The 15237-nt window shown below is 46.6% G+C and overlaps 1 protein-coding gene across 1 annotated transcript in view; it reads right to left on the reverse strand.

The window, feature by feature from the left end:
* Positions 1 to 4458: 4458 nt before the first annotated feature.
* Positions 4459 to 15237, reverse strand: part of CNBD2 (cyclic nucleotide binding domain containing 2) — a 67663-nt gene continuing 56884 nt past the window's right edge. The window contains exons 12-13 of the mRNA XM_029222395.1: positions 10278 to 10441; positions 4459 to 4791 (exon numbers count right to left, since the gene is read on the reverse strand). Of these exons, the coding sequence (XP_029078228.1) occupies positions 4473 to 4791; positions 10278 to 10441 (483 nt within the window). The 3' untranslated portion in view covers positions 4459 to 4472. The remainder of the gene's footprint in view (positions 4792 to 10277; positions 10442 to 15237) is intronic.

Here is a 15237-nt window from a genome sequence, read left to right on the forward strand (position 1 = left end):
ACACTTCCTATAACAAATGCTGGCAATATCTCCTGTGTTTCTCAAATGGGTTTTTCATTTTCCCCAAACAGTGGAAGCTATCAGTACTGGGGGCTGTATTTTTGGCTTCAGTGGCCTGGGTGTGCCTCTCCAATATGACTAGGCTTATTTACATATGGAAAATCATCCCAGAGGGTGAATATATTCTCTCCAGCACAGTTCCAGGGTTGTGTGTACAGAATTTGTTTTGAAAACAGGTGGCTCATTTGGGATAGATGAGTGAGGATGGTGTCACAGTGCACACGCTGAGACGCTTCCTGCCTGGGAGGGTGCTGGGGTGCAGTGAAAGCTCTCGGATTTCCTGGAGCAACCACCTGGTAGCGAGTGAGCTTAGACAAGGCCTTTGCCTCTCTGGGCCTCAGGCTCCTCATCTGTCAGATGGGGACAATGCCACCTGGTTAGTTGCCAGGAAGTATTTTCAGGATAAGTGATAGCCTCTATAGAGTGCCTCACATAATGTGGGCACACAGGGAGCACTCTGTACCTGAGCCAGGCCCTACTCCCTTGTGACAGGTCACTATGGGCTTCCTGACCCTTGGATCTGTGCCAGGTGGGCAGTAAGAACCTCTAGCACTGAAAATTGTTTATTAGTAACGCTTGTGTCAAGGGGTGTCATACTGGTTCCTTCTGAATGAACTCTTCTCCCAAATAAATCCTGATGTGACCTCCCTGCCTGATTCTGATCCGCTGCTGTTTGTTGCAGAGTGTATGCGGAAGGGGAGGGATTCTGAAGCTCACAGCCCGGAGGCTGGGTGGTTCTCACACATCCCTCCCCACACTGTCCCACTTATTCTTCCTTCGAATAGCACCCTTGCCCACAGTGCATGTTAATGCTTTGGTGACCTGCCTCTGCTCTCTCCCTCCAACGCTGCCTTTTAATATTGACATGAACCATTTCACTTAGAGTGTGGGGTTCGGGTGAGATGACAGCCAGCACCCTCCTATCCCAAATCTCTCGGAGATGATCTTTATCATTGATTATGAAAGCTTAGCCTTCCAAAGCCTTGGCTTCCTATTCCACTGAAGGGGGAAGAGGGTCTCTGGATGGCCAAATTGACCTTGATCAAAAAGGTACTAATAGGACTTCCCTGATGGTGCAGTGGTTAAGAATCCGCCTGCCAATGCAGGGGACACAGGTTCGAGCCCTGATCCGGGAAGATCCCACATGCCGCGGAGCAACTAAGCCTGTGCACCACAACTACTGAGCCTGCGCTCTAGAGCCCGTGAACCACAACTAATGAGTCCATGTGCCACAATTAGGAGCCCACGCGCCTAGATAGCATGCTCCGCAACAAGAGAAGCCACCGCAATGAGAAGCCTGCACACCGCAGCGAAGAGTAGCCCCCACTTACCGCAACTAGAGAAAGCCCGTGCGCAGCAATGAAGACCCAATGCAGCCAAAAATAAATTTTTTTAAAAAAGGTACTAATACCATCTAACGTGTATTGAGCACGTACTATGTACCAGGGACTTTACATGTGTAACCGAACATAACTAGGGCCTCATGCTGCCCACTGTCTGCTTGGTAACTGAACTCAAAGAAACAGCACTATTGCATAAAATCATAAATAAGAGCTATCCAAAAAAAAAAAAAAAGCTATTCAAATGTTTACTTGGTTTCTCAAGAAAATGCCAAAGGAAAAACACATTCTCAGTGCACAGAAAAGCTCTATGAACACCTCTTTGGGCATTTCTCTTTCTCAAGTTCTTCTATCTGTTGCTTAGTAGCTTCAGAAAAAGATTTGCTCTTTCTGTTCCCCTCAAGACTTCCCAAAGCCCCAGCCCTCACAGCCTCTCCCCCTACATATGATGCCCTTGCTCCCAGGCTGCTCTTCTAATTTCTCACCCACCACTCCCCTAGAAAACTTGCTCTGCCTCCTACGCTGGAAGTTTTTTCTCTCACTTTCCAGGAAGCTGGACGCAGTGGTCCTGGTGAATAAAATCCTCCCCCTTGCTGTTCATGTACCACCTCTTTTAATCCTCAACAGCCATTAAGTGGCAGACCTAGGATCTTAGCCCAAGTCATTAGACTCCAGTCAGATGCTTAGCAAGATGGCTGTCATAGAATAAATGCTCAATAAAAAGCTTCCCACCCCTTCTCTGGTCATGTCAGGTCTACTCAAGAACCTTCAAGGGCTCCCTATTGCCTAGAGCAGGGGGTCAGCAAACAATGGCGCACAGGCCAAATCTAGCCTGCCACCTGTTTTGTTTTGTTTTGTTTTTTATAAAAATAAATTTATTTGTGTATTTATTCTTGGCTGAGTTGGGTCTTTGTTGTTGCGTGCGGGCTTTCTCTAGTTGTGGCGAGCGGGGGCAACTCTTCGTTGCGATGTGCAGGCTTCTCATTGTGGTGGCTTCTCTTGTTGCAGAGCACAGGCTCTAGGCGTGTGGGCTCAGTAGTTGTGGCACACAGGCTCAGTAGTTGTGGCTCGTGGGCTCTAGAGCGCAGGCTCAGTAGTTGTGGTGCACGGGCTTAGTTGCGCCGTGGCATGTGGGGTCTTCCCCGACCAGGGCTCGAACCCGCGTCCCCTGCATTCGTAGGCGGATTCTTAACCACTGTGCCACCAGGGAAGCCCGCCTGCCACCTGTTTTTGCAAATAAAGCTTTATTGGAATACTAAAGCTGCTTTCACCATGCAGAGTTGAGTAGTTACAACAGAGACCATAAGGCCTGTAAAACCTAAAATATTTATTATTTGTCCTTTTATAGAGTTTGCTGATCCTTGGCCTACAGAATAAGAGGGAATGCAGACTGCCTCTTATCCTCCTTTGGATCTGCTACAGAGCAAGTACTTAATAAATACATTTCAAATGAATGAACAAAATGTCCACACCATCATCTTGGAGCCACAGACCTACACACAGAGATCTCTGAATATAGTCTGACACCCTAATTTACCTGGTCCCCAAACCATGCCACCCTGTCCTTGTAGGTCACAGGCAGCCCTTCCAGGACTGCTGCAGACATCCCAGGCTCCTCGACCCTCTGGAGCTATCAAGGAAGTGGAGATGGTTAAGTCCACTGCTTCTCTCCTCTCTTACATCCACACGCTCTTCTGACAGACAAATTCCCTACTCCTCCTCCTTTGCTGTGTAACATGAAAACAGCTTTCTTCTAAATTCGACAAACAGAAGTATAATGTTGAATGTGCTTTTCAAACTATACTCATCTCTCACTCGTGAAAACCATCTTGTCCAACACGCTCATTTTGCCACTGGGGAAACCGGAGGGCAGGTGAAGCACTCCAGGCACTCAAGGGGGTCCCATGGGACAGAAGCAGGCTCTCCAGAGCTCCCGATGCCGGCTCAATGCCCGGTGTTCCTCCGAGTCTGCTCCTCGTGGGGGTGCTGTGTGTGTGTGTGGGTACTGGTGGGGGAGGGCTCCTGTCTCTCCTGGCACCACCAGGCTGGGCTCTTTTGCTGCCATGGCCTCTACCAGGCCCCTCAGGGCTCTCAAAGTTTTCCCAAGGGAGAGAGGTGACTTGGTCCCAGGTCTGTGGTGCCGAGGCTGGAGTGAGACAGGAACCCTGAGTTCTAGGCCCAGTGCTACCAACAAGGAGAGCCGGCCCAGGCCAGTGACTGATGGCTTCCAGGCCCCGCCGGAGGGACCAAGGAGAGCTCCTTAGGTCCCACTGACCGCCTCCTTGTCTCTGGTCTGCATCCTCTCTCAGGCTGCTCACTCCTCATCCTTGACCCGGGACGCCGGCTCCTGTCACGCTGCCCATCTGTCTCTGGCTCCTTGTACCTCCCCCCGTGGTCACGCCTCACTCCAGTCTCTGGCAACACCCTGTCATTCTGACAGAGCTGCTTGACAAGCTACTGGGAAACCAGCAGCCTGTGGGCCCAACGCAGCCTGCGTATGTGTTTTGTTTGCCTAACACAGTATTTCAAAAACAATTTGAGTTCGTTGCTCACATTTGAAAACTGGTAGGAATCATCTAAAACACTGCCTTTCTGGGTTCTCCTGAAAAATCTAAAGATTGGCAGTACCGGGCCTGCATTACTTCCTGGCATGGCATCAACTGACTGGGTCTACGGAGCAGCGGCTCCCCCTGTATGGGGAATGTGCGCACCAGTCCCCACCGTTCCCTGCCGCCTCCCCAGTCCTTCTGCTACACTCCTTTAGACGACCTGCCGGCCTTGCAAGGCATTTGAGTTTGCAACCCCGTCTTGCCTCTGTGTCTCCCATCTGTCTCCTCAGATAAGACTCTCCCACTCTGAGGCTACCTCCAGTGATTAACCCATCCCCACCCAGCCTCCCAACCATCCCTTACTCAGTCCCACAAGTGTCCAGAGAGACAGTGCCCCAGGTGCTGCCCCAAACACCTCTCCGGACCCATGGCTCAGCCCTCAGGATCCCCCACTGTAAGCCCCACAACTCCCATGGTGGTTATTCAGGAAACACTAGGGTCAACCCAACATCTTTTATTGATTCTAAACAAGGACCCCTGCATTCTTATACTGAGGCAGGAGTTCTTGGATTTTGTACCGGGGTGCTATAATGGCTTCGACAATCCTCAGTGGGGGGAGGTATTTCTGCGGTGCCATAAAAATGGGATGACGAGGTCTAGTCTTCTTGTCTAAGCTACACAAATCCAGCATCACAGCCTTGGGCTTGTAGATCCCTTTCTTCTTGGGCTGGATTGGGGTGAATGGTGGACACTGGCGAGGCTCCACCAGCAGCCGCATCAGGTCCTTCCGGAAGACATTCCAGCTGTTCTCCTCGAGGAACTTCTGGCACACATCTTCATCGCTGAAGGCAAGGCCCAGATGCTGAGGTTCCCACACGAGCTCCTGCCTGCCCCCTGCCCCCCCAGCCCTGCCTCCTTCCAGCCCCGAAACACACTGAGCCCTGTCCCACCTCCGTGCCTTTTCCCAGACTCTTCCCTCTGCCTCCTTTACCTTTCCACACCTTCATCACCTAGACCTGCACTATTCCATGTGGTGGCCACGAGCCACATGTGGCTACTGAGTACCTGAAGTGTGATGAATCTGAATTAGAGGTGTGCTCTGAGTATAAAATACACACCAGATTTCAAAGACTTAGAACAACAAAAAAAAGAATGCAGAATATCTCAGTAATTTTTATGTTGATTACATGTTGAAATGATAACATTTTAGATATACTGCATTCAATAAAATATATTATTACAGTTAATTTCACCCATTTCTTCTGATTTCTTATAACGTGGCTACTGAAAATTTTAAATTACGTACGTGATCATTAGCCATCAGGGAAATGTAAGCCAAAGCCACACAAGATACCACTTATGCCCACTAGGATGATGATAATTAAAAAGACAAATAATAATAAGTGTTAATGGGGATGTGGAGATATTGGAGCGAGGGTTCCCATGCATTGCTGCCAGGAATGTAAAATGATGCAGCCACTTTGAAAAAACAGTCCAGCAGTTCCTCAAAACGTTAAACAGTTAACTTACGACCCAGGAATTCCACTCGTAGGTATATACCCAAGAGAAATGAAAAATATGTCCACACAAAAACTTGAACAAGAATGTTCATAGCAGCATTATTCATAATAGCCAAAAAGTGGAAACAACCCAACTGTCCATCAGCTGATGAATGGGTAAATAAAAGAGTGTATATCCATGCACTGGAATGTTATTTGACAATAAAAATGAATGAAGTACTGATACATGCTAAGACATGAATGAACCTTGAAAACACTATGAGAAGCCAGTCACATATACATGGTTCCATTGATCTGAAATGTCCAGACAAGGCCACTCTATAGAGATAGAAAGTCCATTGGTAGCTACCTTGGACTGGTCTTGGTGCCCTGGCTCTACTCTGCCCCCTTCCCTCATAGCACATGAGGGTGAGGAAAGTGGAGGAGGGTGGAATGGGCTCAGGACTCATTGGTTTATTTTCTTCTGAGACCTCGGCAAGGGAAGGGCAAACTCAACTTCCACTGACTCACCTATACTCTCACCTAAGGAGGCAACTCTGATAAATCACTAACACATTAGAGCATTCTTCTGGGTAGATTATATTGACCAGGACAAAATCAACTTTGATTCATAGAGATCAACTTAATATAAAATCTAGAGGTCAGAATGGGCTACAAGTTAGTCCTGGTGGTCTCAGCATTGCCAGCGTCAGCTCCTACCAGCTCACGAGAGCAACTTCATGCTCGACGACATCAGGTTGGTAGCTCAAAACCGGCCATGGCGGTAGTATGCGCACCACAGAAACCAGCAAACACTTCCAATCAGGTTACCTCCCATCTCCCAGAGAGCTGCTTGTTGAACATTTCCCAGCACACCACTGGATAGTCTCCAACTAAAAAGTCCCGTTAACTCCCAATTTCTTACATAATAAATAACAATATCTAACTCTGCTTCACACTTACCATGACCAGGCACTTTACACTTGTTAACTCATTTGATCCTCAGGACCACCCCATTTCACAAACATGGAAACTAAGGCTCAGTGGGGCTAAGGAACTCATCAAAACCTATGAGGGGGCAAGCACATGCTTACAGATTCTTAAGGGATCTTTTTTTTTTTTTTTTTTTGGATCCAGAGTCCAACTTAAGACAGACAAGATTCCACATAACCTCCTGATGCCGACGGTCACACTGATTTCTAGTCTAGTCTTTCACTAAATGGGGCAGCTCTTCTAAAGTCCTCAGCTTCATGCAGCAATTCCAGTTCCACTCTCTGTCTCGCTTGAACTGAAAGTGTCATCTGTCCTTGTGGGATGCAACACTTCAGCCCATGGTGCCCTCAGCCACAACCCCACCCCATGCCTGCCCGGCAATCCAGCACTAGATCACACTCTGTGCTTTGTTTTGAGGCTGCTCTTCATTTGGAGCCTTGGAGATTTCCCTTCTTTCCTGTGAACTGAGCTGTTCATATTCTACATGGGGGAGAGGTTTCAGATAAGCTAGCCTGTAGCATCCACAGGACAGGTGTCTCACCAACTGACTGTGTGATCTGCAGGATGTCACGTCCCCTTTCCTGGGCCTCACAGTCCTCAATTAAAACATGGAGGATTTGAGCTAGATAATGCTTATATTTTCTGCCTGCTTTAGCAGTCTAGAAAACCATGAGTTCAACAATTAATGAATAAGCGAGAATTCTATCTGTCAGCATTGCAGACGATTGCAGCAGAGTGCTGACTGGGCAGCACAGATGCCGAGTGCCCAAACATCTGCCACCCTCAAGTCTACATAAACCTCTGAGTTTCAATTCAACCAACATTAACTGACACCCATCATGTACCAGATGTTATGTGAGAAGCTAAGGCTCCTTAAATCCTTTTTTGAGTAGCTATTTTCTAAATAGCTATTTTTTATGTTGGTAGTACGCAGGAATCAGAGAATTGGGGCATCGCTGAACTGCAAGGAACCACCAGTGTTTCCCAACTTTTTTTTTTTTTTTTTTCACAAAACTGCCCCAATTTGGACCATAGCTACATATCATCTGTTCTTTTATTAATGATTTTTAAAAATTCTACTTAAGTATTTACTTTGGCTTTGTTCTAAGCAACAAGTTTGTCAAATCAGTTTAGTGAGCTAGTCATGTTTTTCTAGTTCACACTAGAATAAATACATAGCTGTTCACAATCCGCGTACCACCTAAAGTCATCTTGTAAGCCTTCTGTGAATATGATCCATACTTCGGGAAACACTGTTCTGGTCTAATTTTCTTGTTTTGTAGATTGGAGTCTGAAGCCTAGAGGAGGGAAAATGACTTATCCAAGGTCATATGGATCCCATGTCAAATTCTTTCATGTGCTTATTGGACACGGCTGAAGCAACTCTACAGATTTGCTTGCCTTCACACCTCCTCTTTCTCAACCACAGGAATCACTTGCTTCCCACACCTGCCCACAAAACGATGTCTGATCACAGCATCACCACAAGAAAAGAAAAAGGAGGGAGGATGCAAAATTGTACAATCGGTATGATCTCCATTATGAAGCTTTGTGTGCCTGAATGATAAATACCTATTAGGTACACAGCCATGCGGTAAAAAAAAAATACTGAAAGGAAATACATAAAACGCTAATTGAGATTGTTGGAGGAATGCAAATGCATTTAAGAAGGTCTTCACCTTCTTAAATGTTCAGCATTTTCCAGTTTTCCCTAATAAGTGTGTCCCATTTATTCATTCACTGACCCAACGTTTATCATGCATCTACCATGTGCCAGGTACTGTACAGGTGCTAGAGATGAAAGGTGCATAAAGCCCAATCCCTGCGTTCACGAAGCAATTAACCAAGTGGTGGGGAAAGAACTGTGCGAAAACTACGCAGCTGTAAACAGCTGTAATAAAACGTGGTGTGGCCACTGTGAGAGCTATGTAGGGAGGATTATGAGTGCACAGAAAGGGGTACTTAGCCCAGCCTGGGGTCAGTCATGAAAGGTTTTCTGGAGGATATGAATCTTAAAGAATGAGAAGAAATTTATCAGAAAATAAAGGGGAGAGGAGCAGGATTGAGGGGTGGCATTGCAGGCACAGGGCCTGCACTGGCAAAGGCAAGTATGTGCAGGTCCAGGAGGCAATCTGCCTGGGTTGCTGGAGTGGGTTAGAGGTGGCAGGAGGTGCTGCAGGGGAGTTGAAGGGTCAGAAAATGAAGGGCCATTTACGTGGCATTGAATCTGCACTGTATCCTACAGGCAGTGAGATACCACTGAAAGGTTTTAAGCAGGAGTTTAACGCGGCCAGATTTGGGTTTTAGCAAGAGCAAAGTATGCAGAAAGGATCTGGCAGGGAGAGACCGAGGCAGGGGACCAGCGGTAAGACGGCTACAGGAGTCTCGGCTGGGGATCCCAAAGTGGGGGTAAGGGTGTCAGCCAGGGAGGTGAAAGAGATCCACTGGGCTGTGTGAAGTAAACAGTAGGACTTCATTTATATTTATCTTTGTCTTATTCTTTCTAAAGATCTATTTGTTGCATGTTTATAATATATATGATATATTCATATAGCAATATATGGACATGATAAATAAAAATAAATTAAATAACATATATTATTTGTATCATATATATATTCTAGGGGTTATACACTCAAACACTCTTTAGTAATAGCGGTGTTAGATCAAAACAGTTTTGTGACCAGTAGTCCAGACAATAAATTCGTTTTTACCTAAAACTTAGGTTGTTTTTCACACTATAAAAGTATTCACTCTGGAAAATTTGGAAACTAGGGAAATATGAAAAGAAATCTTTTTTATCAAATCTTTCAAGATAAACTTTTTTTAATTATAAAAGTAATATATCATCATTAACAAACATTTGGAGAATAAAGGGAAAAAAACCCACTTGGGGCTTCCCTGGTGGCGCAGTGGTTGAGAGTCCGCCTGCCGATGCAGGGGACGTGGGTTCGTGCCCCGGTCCGGGAAGATCCCACATGCCGTGGAGCGGCTGGGCCCGTGAGCCATGGCTGCTGAGCCTGCGCGTCCGGAGCCTGTGCTCCGCAACGGGAGAGGTCACAGCAGTGAGAGGCCCGTGAACCGCAAAAAAAAAAAAAAAAAACCCACTTGGAATGTCATACCCTGACAACAACTTTTAAAAGTATATCTTTTTTTTTCCCTCATTATAAAAGAAATGCATACTCACTACAAAACCAATTAAACATCAGAGGAATATATAACTATAACCAGAAAGTCCCTTTTAGTCCGAGCTTCCAGAGAGAATGACTATTACAAATTGGGCAATACCACAGATATTATCATTTTTGCTCATTTTCCTTCTAGATTTTTCTCAGGTAAGTGTTTTACAAAGGCATAGTCATAGTATGTATAGATACAATTTTGTACCCTATCCTTTTCTTGTAGCATTTTATCACTCATTTACTTATGATTTTTAAATAAAAGTTACTTTCTATCAAGGGAATGTACCACAGTTTTCTAAACTATCCCCCTGGTGTAACACATGTGGGTAAAGGTGGTTGTTTTTCTATTATGAATATGGCAGCTATGAACATCTTAGTGTATGTAGCTTTCCCTATAATAAATTACATACAGATAAATTCATAGGTAGACCACTGCTTCAAAGAGTAGGAACAGTTTTGTGTCCCTTGAAACATTATTATCTAAAATTATTATCGAAAGGACTGAGCCAATTTCGAGTGTACCAACAATTATCAGTTTCATTCCACCAGTGTCAGCTTTACGTATCATCACTTTTTTCTTCCTTTTACCAAAATAAGAGGCAAAAAAATTGTTCATTTGATCTACTGGGAGGTATGCACATTTCCAGCACTGACCTGGGGTACTTGATCTCGAACTTCGACAATTTTTCTATTGTCTTACTGTCAATCAGTTCGCAAAACTTCTCTTTCCTAACCCGTATCACCTCAGCTCCCAGGCTCACCAGGATCAAGGGCCGAGTGTCACGCTGGCTCTCCGGGAGGAGGATCTGGTGAAGGCCCTAGAAAAAAGAAGTCCCAGAAAGTTCGAGACCATCCACTTGTACAAGCAGATTTTCAGGGTAGGCAAAACAAGGCCCCGAACAGGAGGTGAATCCATCTGGGGTCATTCAGCAAGTGACGGGGAGAAGTCCAGAACTCTCTTTGCTAATGACATCAAAGTCCTGGGGCTCCTCACATTAGAACAGCCCTCAAGGCACTTTGTCAGTTGTCCTGCCCACGGGCAGCAGGCTCTGTAAGAGTCGCACTCGCACAGTCGCTTGCCGGGCGCCGGCATTTTACAAGCTTTCCCCGGTGTCCGGTCTCGACTCTTCTTTGTGCCAGGCCAGCCCGTTTTCTCTTCCTTAGGACTATGACAGACAGCTCATCCTCCTCTTCTACATCTTCCCTTTTACAGCTGTCACACCCTCCCACACCCTTTCCTCCAGGGCTTCCTTCATAAGCGTGTGTCGCCTTAGTTCCTTCCGTCCCTCACGGGCTCTGGGGCCACTGGTAGTCCCTGTGCGGCTCCCGTTGCCCCTTGGGCTCCCTGGCGTGGATTCCTACTCAGTTATATCTGGAAGGGAGATGGAGATCAACCGGCACAGCTTTACAGAGTGTAACCCCCTTTGTAAGGAGACACTCTGAGATGGAGCAAAGCCGGGACCAGAGTCTTTGCTGCTGAAACCCCAATCCAGGGCTCACTCAGCCTCTCGGCTATTAAGACTCAGGCAAGGAGGGGAGGTCAATGGTCCAGAGCCTACAATGCCCAGCTGTCTTGGGCTTAAGAAGACATCAGCCAGGGCTTCCCTGGTGGCACAGCGGTTGAGAGTCCGCCTGCCGATGCAGGGGACGTGGGTTCGTGCCCTGGTCTGGGAAGATCCCACATGCCGCGGAGTGGCTGGGCCCGTGAGCCATGGCCGCTGAGCCTGCGCGCCAAGAGCTCTGCTCTATGGAGGCCGTGTGGGATTGAGAATAATCCTGCTTCAGAAGAAAGATCCATATGTTTACTTGTCATGCGACTTTGGGCAAAGTTATACGTCCCTGGGCCACTGTTTGCTCACCTGTGAAATAGAGGTGAAAATACCTGCCCTTCATGTCTCTGAAGGATTCTCAGTTTGAAAGGAGATGTGGGACTTCCGGGAAGATGGCGGAAGAGTAAGACGCGGAGATCACCTTCCTCCCCACAGATACACCAGAAATACATCTACGCGTGGAACAACTCCTACGGAGCACCTACTGAACGCTGGCAGAAGACCTCAGACCTCCCAAAAGGCAAGGAACCCCCCACGTACCTGGCTAGGGCAAAAGAAAAAAATAAACAGAGACAAAAGGATAGGGACGGGTCCTGCACCAGCGGGAGGGAGCTGTGAAGGAGGAAAAGTGTCCACACACTAGGAAGCCCCTTCGCGGGCGGAGACTGCGGGTGGCGGAGTGGGGGAGCTTCGAAGCCGCGGAGGAGAGCACAGCAACAGGGGTGCGGAGGGCAAAGCGGCGAGATTCCAGCGCAGAGGATCAGGGCCGACCGGCACTCACCAGCCGAGAGGCTTGTCTGCTCGCCCGCTGGGGCGGGCGGGGCTGGGAGCTGAGGCTCCGGCTTCTGTCGGAGCGCCGGGAGAGGACTGGGGTTGGCGGCGTGAACACAGCCTGCAGGGCGTTAGTGCACCGCCGCTAGCCGGGAGGGAGTCCGGGGAAAAGTCTGGACCTGCCGAAGAGGCAAGAGACTTTTTCTTCCCTCTTTGTTTCCTGGTGCGCGAGGAGAGGGGATTAAGAACGCTGCTTAAGGGAGCTCCAGAGACGGGCGGGAGCCGCGGCTAAAAGTGCGGACCCCAGAGACAGACATGGGACGCTAAGGCCGCTGCTGCCGCCACCAAGAAGCCTGTGTGCGAACACAGGTCACTATCCACACACCCCTTCCGGGGAGCCTGTGCAGCCCGCCACTGCCAGGGTCCCGGGATCCAGGGACAACTCCCCCGGGAGAACGCACGGCGCGCCTCAGGCTGGTGCAACGCCACGCTGGCCTCTGCCGCCGCAGGCCCGCCCCGCACTCCGTGACCCTCCTTACCCCCGGCCTGAGTGAGCCAGAGCCTCCGAATCAGCGGCTCCTTTAACCCCGTCCTGTCTGAGCAAAGAACAGACGCCCTCCGGCGACCTACACGCACAGGTGGGGCCAAATCCAAAGCTGAGCCCCTGGGAGCTGTGAGAACAAAGAAGAGAAAGGGAAATCTCTCCCAGCAGCCTCAGAAGCAGCGGATTAAAGCTCCACAATCAACTTGATGTACCCTGCATCTGTGGAATACATGAATAGACAACGAATCATCCCAAATTAAGGAGCCGTGTGGATGAAAGGCTCCTGGTGCTGGAGCCAGGAGTTAGTGCTGTGCCTCTGAGGCGGGAGAGCCAACTTCAGGACACTGGTCCACAAGAGGCCTCCCAGCTGCACATAATATCAAACGGTGAAAATCTCCCAGAGATCTCCATCTCACCGCCAGCACCCAGCTTCACTCAACGACCAGCAAGCTACACTGCTGGACATCCTATGCCAAACATCTAGCAACACAGGAACACAACCCCACCCATTAGCAGAGAGGCTGCCCAAAATCATAAGTCTACAGACACCCCAAAACACACCACCAGACGTGGACCTGCCCACCAGAAAGACAAGATCCAGCCTCATCCACCAGAACACAGGCACTAGTCCCCTCCACCAGGAAGCCTACACAACCCACTGAACCAACCTTAGCCACTGGGGACAGACACCAAAAACAACAGGAACTACGAACCTTCAGCCTGCAAAAAGGAGACCCCAAACACACTAAGATAAGCAAAATGAAAAGACAGAAAAACACAAAGCAGATGAAGGAGCAAGATAAAAACCCACCAGACCTAACAAATGAAGAGGAAATAGGCAGTCTACCTGAAAAAGAATTCAGAATAATGATAGTAAAGATGGTCCAAAATCTTGGAAATAGAATAGACAAAATGCAAGAAACAGTTAACAAGGACCTAGAAGAACTAAAGATGAAACAAACAATGATGAACAACACAATAAATGAAATGAAAAATACTCTAGATGGGATCAATAGCAGAATAACTGAGGCAGAAGAACGGATAAGTGACCTGGAAGATAAAATAGCGGAAATAACTAATGCAGAGCAGAATAAAGAAAAAAGAATGAAAAGAACTGAGGACAGTCTCAGAGACCTCTGGGACAACATTAAACACACCAACATTCGAATTATAGGGGTTCCAGAAGAGGAAGAGAAAAAGAAAGGGACTGAGAAAATATTTGAAGAGATTATAGTTGAAAACTTCCCTAATATGGGAAAGGAAATAGTTAATCAAGTCCAGGAAGCACAGAGAGTCCCATACAGGATAAATCCAAGGAGAAATACGCCAAGACACATATTAATCAAACTGTAAAAAATTAAATACAAAGAAAACATATTAAAAGCAGCAAGGGAAAAACAACAAATAACACACAAGGGAATCCCCATAAGGTTAACAGCTGATCTTTCAGCAGAAACTCTGCAAGCCAGAAGGGAGTGGCAGGACATATTGAAAGTGTTGAAGGAGAAAAAACTGCAACCAAGATTACTCTACCCAGCAAGGATCTCATTCAGATTTGATGGAGAAATTAAAACCTTTACAGACAAGCAAAAGCTGAGAGAGTTCAGCACCACCAAACCAGCTCTACAACAACTGCTAAAGGAACTTCTCTAGGCAAGAAACACAAGAGAAGGAAAAGACCTACAATAACGAACCCAAAACAATTAAGAAAATGGGAATGAGAACACACATATCGATAATTACCTTAAATGTAAATGGACTAAATGCTCCCACCAAAACACACAGATTGGCTGAATGGATACAAAAACAAGATGCATATATTTGCTGTCTACAAGAGACCCACTTCAGACCTAGAGACACATACAGACTGAAAGTAAGGGGATGGAAAAAGGTATTTCATGCAAATGGAAACCAAAAGAAAGCTGGAGTAGCAATTCTCATATCAGACAAAATAGACTTTAAAATAAAGACTATTAGAAGAGACAAAGAAGGACACTACATAATGATCAAGGGATCGATCCAAGAAGAAGATATAACAATTGTAAATATTTATGCACCCAACATAGGAGCACCTCAATACATAAGGCAAATACTGACAGTCATAAAAGGGGAAATCGACAGTAACACATTCATAGTAGGGGACTTTAACACCCCACTTTCACCAATGGACAGATCATCCAAAATGAAAATAAATAAGGAAACACAAGCTTTAAATGATACGTTAAACAAGATGGACTTAATTGATATTTATAGGACATTCCATCCAAAAACAACAGAATACACATTTTTCTCAAGTGCTCATGGAACATTCTCCAGGATAGATCATATCTTGGGTCACAAATCAAGCCTTGGTAAATTTAAGAAAATTGAAATTGTATCAAGTATCTTTTCCGACCACAACGGTATGAGACTAGATATCAATTACAGGAAAAGATCTGTAAAAAATACAAACACATGGAGGCTAAACAATACACTCCTTAATAACGAAGTGATCACTGAAGAAATCAAAGAGGAAATCAAAAAATACCTAGAAACAAAGGACAATGGAGACACGACGACTCAAAATCTATGGGATGCAGCAAAAGCAGTTCTAAGAGGGAAGTTTATAGCAATACAATCCTACCTTAAGAAACAGGAAACATCTCGAATAAACAACCTAACCTTGCCCCTAAAGCAATTAAAGAAAGGAGAACAAAAAAACCCCAAAGTTAGCAGAAGGAAAGAAATCATAAAAATCAGATCAGAAATA

The sequence above is a fragment of the Monodon monoceros genome, unplaced genomic scaffold (genome assembly GCF_005190385.1).
Source record: "Monodon monoceros isolate NGI ecotype Baffin Bay Population unplaced genomic scaffold, NGI_Narwhal_1 Super_Scaffold_13, whole genome shotgun sequence".
Lineage (NCBI taxonomy): Eukaryota > Metazoa > Chordata > Mammalia > Artiodactyla > Monodontidae > Monodon > Monodon monoceros.